Below are 17,775 nucleotides of genomic sequence, written 5' to 3' on the forward strand. Positions count from 1 at the left end.
GTTCGAATCCAGCCTTGGGCATGCAGCAGCGTTAAAACTCTTAGGGAGGGTCTGCCGCCCATTTTAGTCCCAAAATACTCGAGGGATTAGTCTTCATAGTTACGCGCGGAGGATACCCAGTTTACACCAAAAAAATAGGGGACGAAGAGAGTACACTACATATGTATCCAAGGCCTATCAACCAACAGTTTCGAACTAGACTCGGTAAAAGTAAATATTGCATTTGAGTACACCTATAGTCAATTAAATGCTGGTGCAATCACCACATTGACATTCAATTTTTTTCAGTTTCGATTTAATTTTCTTTAATTATAATCAAATGCAGCTAGACTCAGTAAAAGTAAATTAGGCATTCTAAATTGCATTTGAGTACACCTATAGTCAATTAAATGCTGGTGCAATCACCACATCGACATTCAATTTTTTTCAGTTTCGATTTAATTTTCTTTAATTATAATCAAATGCAGGTACAACAACTACATGGAGACATTCAGTCACCATTATCACAATTAATTGCTGATTGCTCCCTTCTCTCCCAATCAACGGTCATATCATTTTTACTAAAATCAACCGTCATTTTTTTAAAGGAAAGTCAACTGTCATTTTTTTTTAATAAAAACAAAACTATATTTATTCATTCAAATCGATAAAATATATCAGATACAATAACATGATCAGTACAAGTAAAAACGTAAAGAATGAATATGCAAACAAACTCACAACACCCAAGTTAATTGATATAAGGTCAAAATGCCAACAAATTAGGGGTGTTCAAAATCGAACCAATCCAATAGAAAAAGCCGCAAACCGAACCAATCCAAACCGAAACCGCAAAAAAACCACATTTGGTTCGGATGTATTCGAATCAATTTTTTACTTAACTGCATGGTTTGGTTCGGTTTGTAGTTTTGATTTTACCAACCAAACCAAACCAAACCAAATCGTAATACACTAATTAAATATATATCATTTGACCCAATCCTCATAGATACTCAATGGAAACTTTAATAAAATGACATATTTTTTTATTGTTAATTTTTCTTCTTTGCTTTTTCTTTCAAAAATGTATTTATGTATTACTCTCTCCATTTCAAAATAAGTGTTGCTTTAGCAAAAAAAATTGTTTCAAAATGAATGTCACTTTACATTTCCAATACAACTTTAATTTTTTTCTTCCAACTTTACTCTCAATAAATACTTTAACTTTTTTCTCACACAATTTTCAATGCAACTTTAAGTTTGTCTTTTTCATATAAAACAAGGGCAGTTTAGTAAAAGTGTTATGTCTAATGATTATTTCATTTTATTCCTTAATCTGTGTACAATTGGCTAAAGCGACACTTATTTTGAAACGGAGGAATTGAACTCTTAGAGAATGATAAAAGATTTAATCTTTTGTATTTCTTACAAAATAGGATTACTTTAATTTTTGTCCGTGTTTAAATTTGGTCCACGTAGTTGGGAACATTGTTGGATGAAATTTAAAACATTGCTGAAAAGATGTTGTGTTTTAGCTTTTTAATTTGATTTTAATGTTGGAAACAAAAAAAAATTATTGTCTAAAAAAACCACACCAACCGATCCAATCCAAACCGCATTGGTTTGGTTTTGTTTGTACTCTAGTGCATGGTTTGGTTTGTTTTAGATTTATTCAGATCACTTTTATACTCAAATGTATCCGAATCTAACCAAATCAAACCGCAACATAAGAAAAACACTAATTAAATCAATGTCACATAGACCAATACTCGTAGAAACTCAATGAAAACTTTTATAAAATGACATATTTTTTCTCTTGTTAATTTTCTTCTTTGCTTTTTATTTCAAAAATGTATTTATGTGTTACTTGAACTTTTAGATAATGATGAAATCTTAGTCTTTTACATTTCTTACATAATAGAATTAATTTTTGTCCACGTTTTTAATTTGGTCTATGTTGTTTGGTGAAAATGAAATTGGAATGTGGGATGAAATTAAAAAAATTGTCGGAAACATTGTGGAAAATATAGTGTTTTAGTTTTTTTAACTCGATTTTAATGATGAAATAAAAAAATTGTATTGTCTCAAAAAATAAACCGCACCAACTGATCAAACCAACTCATATTAGTTTAGTTCAAATTTTATTTTAAAAGTAAACCAATCAAACTAAACCGCGTGCTTTTTTTTATCACACCAACGGGTGATTTTTCACCTAAAAACCAAATCAAAGTGCACCGCGAACACGCCAAGTAAATTTTGTTGTTTATTGAAAAGATTAGGATAGCATTTTGTAGGTAACTAGATTAAAACGCAGTAACATACGGATATAAATACGACTCCTTAACCGCATCAATCCTTGCATCTGATATTTCTAAAGTAATCTGTCTCTCACATCACAGCCTTCACTTTCCTTCCATTTGCTTTTGAGAAAACTATGACTCCACCCCTCAAAAAAAAGAAAACTATGGCTCCAACAAACCAAAAGGTTAGTAACCATGTTCTTGATGATATCGTCTTCTCTGTTTTCTCAAAACTACCTTTGAAATCTGTCGCTCGGTTTACTTGTTTAGGAAAATCTTGGTCTACTTTATTTGAAAACCCCTATTTCATTAACATGTTTTACAAACATATTGTTTCCAAACATCACTCACTGTATCATGAAGCATGTCTCCTTCTAAACTATTTTGATAGTACTGAGAATCAATCAAAGTTGTATTTGCTTTCTGGTGAGGGATCTGAGAACAAAGTTCAAATGAAGTTGCCACATCCTTTTGACCAAAACCATGGCTATTATCAGGCTGTAAGTATTTTAAGTTCCGGTATTAATGGAACTCTTTGCATCTATGATAATGACCGTAGGTTTACTACTGCTTTATGGAATCCAGCTACTGAGGAAATAAAAATTATTCCCCAAAATAAGGCTCGGATGTATCAATTAGAAACTCATTTTAATATTCATGGATTTGGTTATGATCATGTTAGAGATGATTATAAGGTCCTTCAGTATGTTATTTATATTGGAGATGATTGTGATAGTGTTGCACCACCCGGCCCCTATTGGGATATATATAGTCTACGAAGTAACCGTTGGAAGAAACTTTATGTTGATATGCCACAACGTTATTTGACTTCGGAAGGTTCTATGGTGTACTTAAATGGGGTTTGCCATTGGTGGGGAAAAACATATCGTCAACCAATTGAAACATTTGTGGTGTCTTTTAACCTGTCAAATGAGGTGCCTGTTACCACTCTATTTCCCTTTGATTCACACGATTTAAAAGGGTTCAAAAGACACTTGACAATGTTAAATGGTTTTGTTGCTATGATTGTAACTTATGTGAAGACCAGTCCTTCTTTCCACATATCAATATCAGTTTTGGGAGAACCCGGTGTCAATGAATCATGGATTAAGCTTTTCGATGTTGGACCCATGTCCGGCATTGACCATCCTATCGGAGCAGGGAAGAAGGGTGATATCTTTTTGAGAAAAGATGATGGTGAACTTGCTTGTCTTGATTTAACTACTGGAGTAATTCAGAACATTGGGGTTAATGCTGAAAAATATCGTTCTCAAACAGTAATTTACAACAGAAATATCATTCCGATCAGAGGAATAAAGCATTAGGTATATGTTGCCTAAGCTTAACGTTTTAGGTCTCAAGATTTTTGAGCATGGCTTCTTCGATTTATCATTTTATTATCAAGTTTGAAGGTTTAAGTTCTCTCTAGTGTAAGATAAATCTTTTCATTATGTTGGTTTCTATTTTAATTATATTATTATGCATGTATTTTCTATTTTCTGTTGAGCTTCAGTACATCTTGTTTGTGCTTTCTAATGATAGTATATTAGTTGAACTTCAGTACATCTTGTTTGTGCTTTCTTCGCACTAGTTTTGTGCTGTAATTATTTATTTATTACTGGATCATGCTTTTGGAATTTTAGAGTTATCATGCAAATACTGAAAAGATGCAAAATGTAAACTAAGTACTGAAGATTCCATCAAACAAGAGTCCCAAGTAGATTACGTTTTGCTAAGTAATCTCATACTCGAAACATCTTGTACAAATATTGAAAATCAAACGACTCATTTTAAAATAAGAAATATTATGTTGAATGAGAAGGTATATAATATTTGTTAAGAGAAACCATCAAGATCCTTACTGGAAATCCCTATCGTAATCTCTCTCGCTCTCCGTCTGATTCTTTCCCTTTGTTCTTTAATTCTTAAGTATTCTACAATGGGTTTATGACCTTTTTTTGCTTAATCTTAAATTAAAGAGAATTTAATAGTGTTAGAACATCAACCTGGTTCAATGATAAAAAGATAAGAAAGAAAAGCGAACACAGAACACACGATATACTTGTGATCAGAGTTCAGCCAATGCACCTCGATATTGTGCTATTAATCAAGTTTAAGATTTACAGTGTACAACTTGTTTTTAGATAGTACGAAACTCAATGATGTAATTGCATGAATTAAAGGATATGAGTCATGTGTGTCATGGATTAGAGTTTTATATTGAAAATCAAAATTGACATGTTCAGTGAATAAATAGGAGACAAATTTAGTTTTCTTCAATGATATTTGATCACACAAATCATATATTATGTCTAGTTTGAAGAGTTTTAGTTATTCTATAGTTTGTTAGAGTGCTACGATTTTATCAGATTAGAAGTTGTACAACCTTAAGATCATATATAGGTTGCTACTTACAACCTTAAGAATATTTCACTACACCAGAAATAACAAACCAACAACTTGCATCTCCATTCCATAAAACTAAAACCCTATGTAACTATATACATACACCAATGTTATTAAAAAAATTAAAAAATAAAGGAATTGCTGTTTTCATTTAGAAGTGAATATCGACACTGTACTAATAAGTAATAAGCGTATTTGGTCATTGGAGAATATACAGTTAGAAGTGCTTACCTACACTGTATTGATAAACTAATTGATCCAATGCATCTTAGAGTTCATGGTCGATGGAATCTCGTTTGAAAGTTAGGGTCACAGTCAAAAGTCAAAAATCTGATTTGATAGATATGTCGTAGATGTTTGCCTACCAGATCTCAGTTGCATGATTTTGCAGTAAACTGTCCATGTAACTCTGTTATGTGTGATACCTTTGATGAAGATTGCACTGTTTTTTGTTGTTTGATTTGGAGCCTTTGGAGACAACGTAACAGTAAATTGTGGAACATTTTGGATATGAGTTATCAACCAATTGATCAAGCAATGGTTTGATTAGATGATTGAAATCTTGCACGCTTCAGCAAAGCTGCTGCTGTCACCCTGCAACACGATCTGCTACTGCGTTTGCTGTCACATATGGGATAGGTTATTGCAGCCGATGCATTCCCAGCTGATGCTCGGCTAGAGTTTCAGGTGCAGGGACAAAATTGAAGTTGAAAAAACTGGCTGCCGGTAAGTAAAAGTGTAATATCAGTGCCTCTTTTTCAATCAATTTGAAAAAGGTTGTTTATTGGGATTTGTATCCGGGATGATCAAGGTCAGTTCATTCTTGCTTAAACCGAATGTTATCCTCCAATTTCTGAGGTGGATATCGGCAAAGCTCTCGGTCTTTTATCAGCTCTTCAACCGGTTCATGAATTACATTTATGTCCTAGCTAGTTTGGTCAAATCATTCAACAATAAAAAATTTGTGACAGCCCTGCTTTAGCTAGTTTTAAAAATATTGATCTGAAAGCAAGTGAGTAAAAAAAGTGATAGTATAGTTAGTGTGTCAACTTTCCTGAAGAAAAGAAGTTAGGATATAAAGTGAACCAAATTTCTGAATTCTAAGTACATGAATGCAGCAGACCCAATGAATGAGAATAGTGATGGTGGTGGTACATAGAAATAGAATGAAAGCAAATGGAAGAAAACGATATACACATTTTCCTTTGTAGAGTAACAGAAGGATCGCTTAGTAGTTGGTATTTTATATTCTCAGTTGTTCAATGAAAATTGGTTATATGGTGTGGTGGAATGTTTCCTAATTAATTGAACTTTTTTATATTTACTTTGCTAGGAACTAAAAAAAGCTTAGGATCATGCAAATTCAATTAAGTTCTTGATTTGATCCCAACTGTGTCTCTTGAAATTCATCAAATGAACAGAAGTTTAAGTATATAAAATATCAACATTCTAAACACTCTCTATTCATCATTGCAAGTAGGAAAATGTTGTATATCCCGAGAAATTGAATCACGAAAGTGTCCCGACTGTTAAAACACTGTTGCATTTATTGTTGCTGACATCATGTTTGGTAAGTGGGAGCACTTGTTTTTTTTGGTATCAAAGAAATTTCCAATCGTGAAGCTTTCGGCGCAAGTAAGATTTCGTTAATATAAAAATTGTCAGAGCATCAATGTTTTCAATCGCACGGCAAATATTTTGGCTATGGCTTCGTGAGGCTTCGTGCAAAATTTCTTATTGGTATGATGGTGCTATATCCTAATCATGTAGTTGTAAGAGCAAGCACAATTTTGCATACAAAACCTCATTTAACAACTGATTTTTGTATGCATATCTTTTCTTTTGATAGATGATGATATCTTGTATGATTTATGGCATAAAGTTTTATCGTATGTTTGATTTTGATATGTATGGTTGTGGATTATGAATGTTGACCACTTACACCAATAATTAAGGTACACCAAATAAGATATGCATGCTTGATGTTATTGTTTTTTGTTAGATACATGGTTTAGTAGCCGAGTAGAGACCGTACTCTGATATCAACCAAAGAGAGAGAGAAGAGACACAAGCATCAATCACAACTGAATGAGAATTCTATGAGTTTACAAATAAAATATTTGTTCTTACACTTGGTATACAATCAGAGGTGTAAACAATACAAAACAGAACATACTCAAATACTTAGAATTTCTAAGATACAAATTTGATAAGAAATTCTTGATTGAGTGTTATATGCGCTTTTTGATTTGATAGTGTAAGGGCACGGTTAAATTAGCAGGGTCTTGTTATAGTTCTTCAAGTCTTTAGCTCCTTATATACGCAAGGATTTGAGAGACATTGGAGAAGAGTGTCAACACATTAAGAGTCATTGAGAAGTTTCAAATTAAAGATGTTGGGTCATTGCCTGATATTGATAATGTTATTGATTTAGACATTCGAAATTCCTTTGCTGAAATATGAATCATCTATTCGTTCTCTTTGTCCTTGAAGTTCTTTATTTGTACTATCACAGACTTGATAGAGATAGCTATAGAAGAGGACAAATTTGACGTGGATTTTGGGTTCCTCTGGGTCTTCTCTTCTTCAAAGTCTCGCGGTCTTCAGAGTGATGCACATATTCAGCTTATGAGTCCCTTTCTTCTTATCCAAGACGTTGACTTCTAGTTGATCTTTCTTCATATCATCTACATAGTCTTTTAGTTTCTCTTGTGATTCTTATGTTCTTATACAAGTTCAGACCTTGTTTAATTTTAATCTATGGTCATGCACACTTGAACATATATTAACATATTCAATTGTTCTTCAATACTTTGTTATCATCAAAAACTCTAGAAGAATTATACAAACCAATTTTGTTCCGACACGGTTGTTTTTCTATATAAAAGTTTCCAACATTTTCCAGGTTTTATTTCCTTTACTGCTTCTTGATACGAGTTCATCAAAAATATGTTTAAAATTCTATTTCACCATGTTTGAGTAGTTTAATTGAGTCCAAAACGAAAGGACCGTCATACCGACGGAACTCGTATAAATTACATGTCTGTTTAATTGTAACGAGAATATATTTTATGTCTTGAATATGTTGTTTTTTCAAATTAAAGCTTTAGAAACATAGAAATATTGTTTACGCGTCGAAAGAGCGAAAACGATATTTGCCTTAAAATAATTTAGATTTTTAATTAGTAGGTAGCGAAAAAACTTTTCTAATAGATGAAGGATTTGCTGAATTTGAAAAGGGAATTTTAAACTTGTGGTTCTTTCAACAACAAAAAAACTTGTAGGCAATTACGCGTTTGAAATCGATAACGGATTACGAAAGTAGACGGTATCTCTGATTTATTATTTTTCTAACAAAAAAAATATTTTCGTTATGAACAAACACCGTAATTTATGAGCAATATAGGTAGATGTAAATCATCGTTTTAGCCTTTCGTTGTTATCATTGAATTAAATTCACTATTTTATTTAAGAGTAATTTATTAATGTTATCATTGAATTAGCCTTTCGTTTTAGCCTTTCGTTGTTATCAATTTGTCTCGATATATGAAAATTAATGTTAAATGTATCTTTAATTAAGAGTAATTTATTAATAATCACATGTGCAGGTTATGCATTAGAGCAAGTTATAAAGTTATACCGATGAGGATCTTAGGTTTCCCTAATCGTCCGGTTTAGGATCGTGTCATGAATATGTTATGTTTAGGCCTCGATGCGTTTAGCGAATCTTGGCATAGCGGACTTAGGTTCCCTTTTACCGCCATGACACGTATGATGTAAGCAAGACCTATATGACAAATAAGAAGAACCTAAGATGGATCTAGTATGTACGGCCGTCTAGGCAAGCATGATCCACACACGTATAATCAACCGTCAGGTTGTATTGTAGACACGTGGTGACCATAGGTTTCCCCCGAGGTTACCTATAGCCTAGGAATAGGTAGAACTCACTAAGACAGTATGTCTCATCCCAATCCTTATTTGTTTCAGATCAGCAGATTGATATGGCAGGATATAACAAGCTTGCAGCCGAATGGATAATCAGCAAGTGCCCGATCGTACCCACTGCAGGATGTCATGGACTTTTAAGGATGTTTTTACTATGTATAGACGAGTAGTGTTGTATTGTTGATGTACAAATGCGTATTGTTGTATAATATATTCATTCGAATGTATTCAAGTTGTAAATTTTAATGTATCCAGTACTAAAGATAATACTAAACTTTCTAGATACGTTTAGTGTGGGCGTTACATTTGGTATCAGAGCAGGTCGATTCAGATCGTGCCATGGGTCATTAAGTTTCAACTAAGGTAGTGGGACCATTGGGTTCCAGGTAAATGTTCTCACTGTCGTTGTTATTTGAGCCTGATCGACTCAATTTAGCACTCGACGGTTAGGAAGGATGTCTGAGAGCTGAATAGGACCCAGGAGGAACGAAGTATGTGATGGAGATGAACTGTGAAGTATGGACTTGGAGCAAGTGAAGGTAAGAGTCTAGTCGTGCCAGAAGGTGGCCAGTGAGCTAGACAGTCGAAGTTTGATTCCTCCGGAGCACAAAGTAATGTTATTAAGAGTAAGATGGAATGCTTCAGTAGCGTTGGGTAGTGTTGATTAAATCAGTAAGCTCTCAGGGATAGTAGTATGTGTATGGTTCTGACGTTTGGAATGTTACGTGAAGCGACAGAGTAACGAGATAAGCTATTCGCAGTGGAAGAAGTTAAGGTTTTATGTTAAGCATTAGAATGACTAAGGCGTTAATTTCCTATGTACCGTGAATTGTGTCGATTGATGTTAATTCTTGTCATGCAAATGTTATGAATTATTTTTATGATGTTAGGGATGACCAATGTGCATTGGGTTACTTTCGAAACAAGATTTTTTCTAAGAAATGTTTTCTAGAAACATTGAATTGAAGAAATTCGCTAATAGCTAACCTAGGGGGCGAAATTTCAGTTTTCTCAAAAGTTGTCAGTTCGTCTCTAGGGTCCGCAGTGGCTATTGGGGGTTGTCTTCACAATCTTTTACGTGATGAAAACCTTTTATAACATCAAGTATCGAATGCACATTACATCCTAAGATTTCCAAAGGAAAAGGCATATACAACCATTAACGGGATCGATTCAGTTCAAGGTAACATTATAAGTTAATGTGTTAAGAGTTAAGAAGGAGCTTGGATTAAGAGTTTTGAGGTTCCGGCATATGAAGTGGATGTAGTGGATGTGAAGACTTGAGACAAAAAGTGAAGAGGTGGAAAGGTTATGTGAGGTTACAGGATTCCCAGATTTCGTGAAATTATAGTTGTTCCTCGAATCTAAGTTTTGCTTGATTAACCTGCTAAGGCTCGTTTCAATGATGGGTTTTAATATTAGCAAAGTTTGAAAATAAATACATGCATAGGGGTGATTGGAGTTGGCGTTCTTTAACTAAATAGAGATTCTGCAGGTCCCAGTCCGGCACGACTCGCGCAGAGCGTGCTGAACTCACTTGGAGCCACGCTTGATGGCACAGTTGTGTTGTCAACTCGTTCCGTGGTTCTATAATAACGTCTTGGGCCCAGATTCAATATGTGATGAGGAATCATCAACACCAATGACCCATGTGCTAGTATTATGAAGTTTTCCTTAAGAGGGGAAATCAATGAGCAAGCATTCGTATGATTAAGCAAAGCATAGTGTGCGAGAATATGACGATGCAATGTTGGATATTTAAGGAAGGCATGTACGAGTGCATGATGAGCCTACCATGGGAATTCGTAAGGATGATTCATGGGATTGGTAACCATGTAGTAAAAAGAATACGAAGCTTCATTCGTTTCAATGGGTTAACGTTTACGGCTAAAGTTGAATGAGGAATCAGAGTAGCGCAGCCGAAGTTTGGCCGGTAAGAATTTTAATTAAGTCCACAAGGTCTTGGATACTGAAATAAGAATCACTACGAGAGGAGTAGGAAGTTTGAAGCATCAAATGCAAGGTAACAAAACCCTGATAGTTGATGAAAGACGTGGGAAGAATATGATGAATATGTTCTCTCTTAAGTGTGTCAAAGGAAGTATACGTAAGATCCAAAGGGGTTATGATTAAAGATGCAGTGAAGCTAGAAGAGTGGTAAGAATCATGTTTAAAGTGCCATACATTTTCTTCCCTTGATTTTTATTCATCTTGGGCGACTAGGGTTCATATGCATGCTTAGGTTTAAGGTCTAAGTGTTCAAAATGAAAATTTTGCATTTCTGATCTAATGAAGTTCGCTAATGGCGAATTTATTTAGCTAATAGCAAAATTCAGGTGACATCATCATATTAGTTTCGCTAATAGCGAAATTCTCAGGAACTTCCAGAGACATTTCGCCATTAGCGAAGTCATTGCAGGCCTTTCACTTGTTTTCTGCCAAGGATTGGTCCAAAAGAAAGTGTTCTCACCATTATCCGCTCTACGAACTAAAACATCCTTAAACCATCCTATCTCTCCTTCTCATACCCTCTCCATAACACAATAACCCTTAACCCCATATTTAGAAACCAACAATTTATATCATAATTTGTCTTGATCAATATAAAACCTCCAACACCATTTATCTAACAACACCAAATTAAACTTCCTAATCCTCCAAACCTACAAACTTCTTTGCAAAACAAACCCTTTCCCAGTTCATCCAATGAATTTTCCTAATTTCCTCACTCTCGCCCGACAAAAAATATTTAAAAAGGATTTCAATTAGTGAATTATGTGAGTAGGAGCCTTGAAAAGATAAGACAAGTTTGACTAGAACAAGTCAAGCAACCATAGACAAGTTTTTAAGGATGCTATCAATGCCAAAAAGATAAACGACAAGCATTTCCTCCAATAGGAAGACCCATATACAAAAAATGATATTACAAATCTTACAATTTAACACCACCACCTATTTGGCGTTTATTTATAGTAATAAAAATATATCTTTTCTAAAAAAAAAATAGTTTGTTTTTTTTGTTACGAAGGAAAAAGAGCATGAAAGAAAAGAGAGCAACAGAAACAAGAAAAGGAAAACAGCCTAAGAAGGCAAACAAACAACGACTTTTAGCAGGTTGCGCAAACCACCAGGTGTAGTCAAGTGGATTGTCAAGAAAGAATGTGAAGAAGCTTCTAGTCACTATTCCTTTACTCCTCCCCTCCCCCACTTGTTTAAAACTTATAATCTACACCCCCGATTCTACGTTATTTTATTTTGACTCCTCCATTCATTTTATTTAAATTCTCATAATACTTCTCAATCATCATCAATACTCCATTTTCTCAACAACAAAACAATACTCAAGCACAAGCAACATCAATAATAATATTAATCAAAACTTCACCTACTAAATATCATTGAATTAACTAAAAATTGAAAGTTGGGATTTTACATGCATGATCTGCAAATGTATATGCATTGTTATGCAAACTTTCAATCAATGATGTTGGCATACCATAAGTTTGTTCCCTTGTGGTCATGGCCATAATAAAGTTTTGTATGGCTATAAACCTATCATCTAGTCTAGCCCTAACTTGAGGATGAGGAGACATAGGAATTGTAGTAGACACATGAATATTGGTAGTGAATGGTGGCACAAAAGTTCCCATTTCTGGTTGTTTCATTGCAGCAGCAGTTGTCGAAACAGTTGCAGGAGCGATCACTCCCATTTCTGTCGAAACTGGCATTGCCATGGTTGCTCCCATGGCGGTTGGCACATTGGCACCCACTGTAGGGGCAGATGCTTATGTGGATTATGCTTGTGAAGAAGACTGTGATGATTGTGATGATGCAAAATTACCACTATTGGTGGGTCGAGCCATTTCTTTCAAGGCCTTACCACTTCTTAAATGAATACACATACAAATATTTTTTCCATAAAAAGTTTACTAAAGGCAGTTATAGTTTTCCAAAAATATTTTCACAAGAACACTTAGAAAAATTTGAAAAATATGGAAGTTACTACCCAAAATTGAACAAACAGGGTCCCACTGAGCGTGCCAATTGGTTTTCTGGTGTTTTTGGTAAACAATAGGATTAGTTTTGATTATTACAAGCATGATCAAACCATAAATCCTATGACATGTTGTGCAATATTCTTCTAGAAAATGTATGAATGTTCTTCATATTCATAGGTTGCTGTAATATCCCGCTTGTCAGTATCGGAATATTATTAGTCAAGCGTGCCAGAGGACGAAAGTTTATGAAAAGTAAGTTTGATAAGAAATGTTTATTACGTGATGTCAGCTAAATACGAGTTAAGTATCAGTGTCGTATTAAACATGTTTAAGGCAAGGGTATAATGGTAATTGCACGCAAAGGGATATTTATGTGATTTGAACCCAAAAATATCTCATTTCTCATAATCTTTCTCTCTCTAGGGTTGAGAGAAAGAGTTTTCTCCTCCCTCTCTCTAGCATATCGCCCTCCATCCCTCTCCTCATGGATTCATCCTTTCTTCATGGTAAAATCATGGTTATGTGAAATCATTGTAGTATGAGCTTGTGCAAGGAAGATTGAGGCTTGATTCAAGATTGGAATCTCTCTCTATCCTCAAAATAGGTAAGCAAGAAACTAGGGTTTGGATTGGTAGTGGTTCAATTGAAGGATTATGCATGAAGTTTCATCAAGATTGGATACTCTTTGAAAGGAGTTAGATGCTCTAGGGTTTGGATTGCATCCTTGGAATCAAGGCTTGAAGTAGTTTTAACTTGATGATTATTTAAGGTGAGTTCTTAGATAGTTTTTCCTTCCTTTGGGATGTGAAATTCTTATGAGAAAACATGAATTATGCTAAGTTAGGAATTAGGGTTATAGAACCCCCTTTTGTACCATTTATGATCAATTGTTGTTAATGATGCCATGGGTTCCATTTATATCTGTTTTTATGTATTCTGGGAGTGTAAGGTACCATAGGATGCTTGGATTTGAGGGTTTGATGTAAAAATACGTTTTCTGCAGAATTCTGGACTGCTACAGTTCACCAGGCGAGCTGGGGATCAGTTCTCTCTAGAGTAGCTCGCCATTTAGCTTGCCATGGCGAGAAAACAGCTCGCCTGGCGAGGAGATATTTTGCCAGGCGAAATTGATTGCACAACATGTGTTGTCAATTCGTTTTGTGGCCAGCATGGGCTATCCGAGGCTCGATCTTGCAGTATCTTATTAAACTATGAACCTCTCAATTCCAAGTGCCTAAAGTACAATTCCAAACAAGGTTTTAAACAAGGGAAAGGCATGGAAAATTGTTAACAATGCTTGTTGATAAATGATACGCAAGAGTGATATGTTATGCAATATGTTCGGGTAGTGATGAACTAAGAAGGGGAATGAAAGTAGAGCCTTGACATAGCTTGTCAAGAACTAGAATAGCTTGTAAAGAAATAGAATGCTACACATGAGCAATATGCTTGATTAGACGCGAAGTGATTTAGAGTATTCTCTTCGCATAGGAACTAGAATGATCATGCAAGCATGGCAAGACGTGAATTGATTAGATACCTATTCACATAGTAGATTAAGCAAGCTTATAGTTTACCTCTAGTAGGATCGTTTAAGGATCTGAGGTAAAAGAGATAGCATGTATAGATGTAATCTTCATGCATGTATATACCAAAACTTTATTAAAGATGTGAAGCGATTATCTATCTATTCACAAAGAAAGTTTAAGCAAGTAAAGTTAAGACAGAAATTTTATATGGTCAAGACCATTAAGCAAGAGTAGGTGTCGTGTCTTTTTTATTCCTTCCAAGGTTGGATACAAGAGGTTCTCCAAGGGGAACGGGATAAGCCTTAAGGGACCCGCACGCCACTGAGGGAGTCCATTGTGCCTTAGCTAGGTTTTTCACCGGTAGTAAGGGATTAATTTTTGGGGTTACTCCACCCGGAATTGATCCGTAAACTGAACTCAGATATTGATTGTTTGTTCAACGCTAACCTAATGAATGAATGAAGTTGACTATGCATAATTATAGACATGTTTAAGTTATGCAATAGAGCCTTGACGTAGATTGTCGAGAACTAGTAAGATTTCAGGAATCCCTGAGTAAGTCTAGACATGATATGTTGTTAGACACAACGTACAGATGCAAGTAGAAGCAAGTAAAGAAAGTTATGCTGATGACGATCTTAGGTTTCCCCTAATCGTCCGGTTTAGAATCGGGTCATGATTATGTTATGCTTAGGCCTCGATACGTAGAGCGTATTCTTGGCAGTGCGGTTTTAGATTCCCCCTGACCGCCATGACACGTATAAGAAGTGAAGCCTATAACAAGTTAAGACGAGACTATGACGGCCCTAGCTTGCACGACCGTCTAAGTATGCAAGTCCCCACACACGTATAATCAACCGGCAGGTTGTATTGTAGACACGTGGTGACCGTAGGTTTTCCCCGTGGTTACCTATAGCCTAGGATTAGGTAGAACTCACTGAGACATTATGTCTCATCCCAATCCTTATTTGTTTCAGATAAACAGGTTGGTTGGTAAGCTAGTAGCCGAATGGATGTTTCAGCAAGTGTACGTTCGTACCCGTTGCAGGTTGATATTGATATGCAAGGACACATTTATTATGTATTAGAAAAGTTGAGTTGTATTACTAATGTACGAACGCATATTGTTGTATAAGATATCCATCGAAGTGTTATTGTTGTAAATTTTAATGTATCCAGTACTAAACCAATGCACACGCTAAACTTTCTAGATACGTTTAATGTGGGTGTTACAGTTGCTTTATGAAAAAGATGAAGAAAACTGTTTTTTTGTATGAAGATAACTGTCTTTCGACAGATATCAGTGAAGAAAATGCAAGTAAAAGACTTAAAAGTTTAAACGCAAAAACTTAAAGAAAAGTAAATTGCATTGCATAAAAGTAAATGCAGTTCAACAAATCACATTACATACATTATGCGACTCTTTTCTCTAGACGCTACTTCGAGTGCTAGAATTCTATAATTGATTTGCGACCTCTTTTCCTTAGGAAAAACTATATACATAAAGAAAATTACTGCAAAGCTAAACTGCTAAGAACTACATTTCTTCGACGAGAAACTGCATGCCTTCCACGTGTCTCGACACTTGAAATCAACTTCCTTACTAAATTAACTGCCTGTTGAATTATGGCTTCTGTCGAATACTCTCAGTAACTGTCAAACTCAGCAACTTCCAACATGGACTTAGAGATTTTTGCAGCTTTGAACCTTCTTTTATCTGTCAATTATACACAAGATAAAATACAGGCTAACAACCCTCTATGAAGTTAGATAAAATAATTGAAATGTTTCTCGTATGTCTGAAATTAAATTGAGGGTTGCTTTTGAAATTAGCAACATTCCAAGTTTAAGGTGGGGTACAAGAAAATCAAGAGACAAAAATCAAAATAAGTCTCTCATAAAAGAAAAAAAAAATGAAGGAAAAAGACCTCAAAAATTCAAAATCAGGTCTCTTCAGAAAAACAAACACACACACACACACACACACACACACACACACACACACATATAGGGGGCATATCAAGTCAGAATGGATAACTTATGTGAGAATGATAAGAATAAATATCAACCTTTGGATCAAAATGAATGACTGAGATTAGAAGATGACTTAAGTGACACATCTGCAAAATAACCAAACCCACGTGCATCCCTTCCCTCACGTTCTGACTTTTCTTCTTCCCCATGTTTCGTTCCCACCATCTTCTCCTGGTTCCACAACATCTCTCTCACCCATGATTTCTTCTTATTTGTTCATCTCCCTTTCTTAATCTTCTTGTTTGCCCTCCCTTTCTTCTTTTTTATTTCAATTTCAAGCTAATTTCAACCTAACTAGTAACATACCCGTGCATCCGCACGGATGCTAGTTGGTCGTGGATGATTTTGTGTAGTTTGAACTCGACATTATGTATTTGTGAGCATTATAAATTTAGACCATTTAAAAGTTAATTATACTAAATTTTGTAATTAAAAGAAAATGTATATATAAAGTGTTTATTAAGAAAACAAAATTTTAAAAAATGTATAGAGTAGTTTGGGATAATTTTGAGTGGCTTAAACTATATAGTTTGATCTATTTCTGAGATTTTAGTAAATGCTCGCTTATCCCGTGCATTTTAGTTTATAAGGGTTCAATATCATTCTAGAATTGAATCGATGTGATATTCTAAATAGTATAAACGTTTTATTAAGACCAGTTTTTTTTAGAAATGATAACTTTTCCCGTGTATCCAAGTTAGTTTAGCCAATGACAACTTCTCCCATTTATTTGAGTTAATTCTGAAAATTTATTAATGAAAATTTGTCAAGTGCATGATAGTTTAATTTAATCAATTTCAACTTCTCTCGTGCATTTTATTAATGACAACTTGTATCATGTATGGTTATAGTATTTAATCAATGTCAATTTCTCCTATGTATTTTGGTTATATCTGAAATTTTAGTCCATGGTCACTTATCCCATGTATTTTAGTCGATAATGGTTCTATATAATTATAGAATTAAAGTGAGGTGATATTCTAAACAGTAAAAATATTTTAGCAGGATTTATTTGTTATAGATTATAGTTTGTTTTGTATATCAAAGTTAGTTTAGTTAGTGACAACTTATCTCATGCATTTGAGTTAATTTTGAAATTTTAGTAAATGCTCTCTTCTCTCATGCATTTTATTTATTTATGATATTATAGATATTGTCCATTTATCCCGTGCATTTTAGTTGATGATGGTTCAATATAATTATAGAGTTAAAGTGATGTGATATTCTAAATAGTATAAACGTTTTTGCAAGAACAATTTTTTTATTAATAACAACTTGTCACGTGTATCAAACTTAGTTTAGTGAGTGACAACTTAACCCATGCATTTGAGTTACTTTTGAATTTTTGTCATTGTCCACTTCTCGCATGCATTTTAGTTATTTACAAAATTTTAGACAATACCCACTTATCCGGTGCATTTTAGTTGATGACGGTTCAATGTCATTGTAGAATTGAAGCGAGGTGATATTCTAAATAGTATAAATGTTTTATCAATAACAATTTTTTCTAAATGAAAAGTTGTCCCGTGTATCAAAACATTATTAAGCATTTAAAGCAATGTGTGTTGGTGAGATAAAGTT

The 17,775-nt window shown here is 34.4% G+C and overlaps 1 protein-coding gene across 1 annotated transcript; it reads left to right on the forward strand.

The window, feature by feature from the left end:
- The first annotated feature begins 2,359 nt into the window (after positions 1 to 2,359).
- Positions 2,360 to 3,842, forward strand: LOC146948926 (F-box only protein 8-like). The gene has a single exon (XM_085745070.1). The coding sequence runs from the start codon at positions 2,414 to 2,416 to the stop codon at positions 3,602 to 3,604; it is 1,191 nt and encodes a 396-aa protein (XP_085601196.1). The 5' UTR covers positions 2,360 to 2,413; the 3' UTR covers positions 3,605 to 3,842.
- The last annotated feature ends 13,933 nt before the right edge of the window (positions 3,843 to 17,775 follow it).

Source organism: Medicago sativa, chromosome 2 (genome assembly GCF_051527215.1).
Source record: "Medicago sativa cultivar Bolivia chromosome 2, Bolivia_mono, whole genome shotgun sequence".
Lineage (NCBI taxonomy): Eukaryota > Viridiplantae > Streptophyta > Magnoliopsida > Fabales > Fabaceae > Medicago > Medicago sativa.

What these genes read in the sequence shown, in the direction of transcription:
- LOC146948926 (XM_085745070.1), top strand. Translation starts at nt 2,414, where the DNA reads ATGACTCCACCCCTCAAAAAAAAGAAAACTATGGCTCCAACAAACCAA.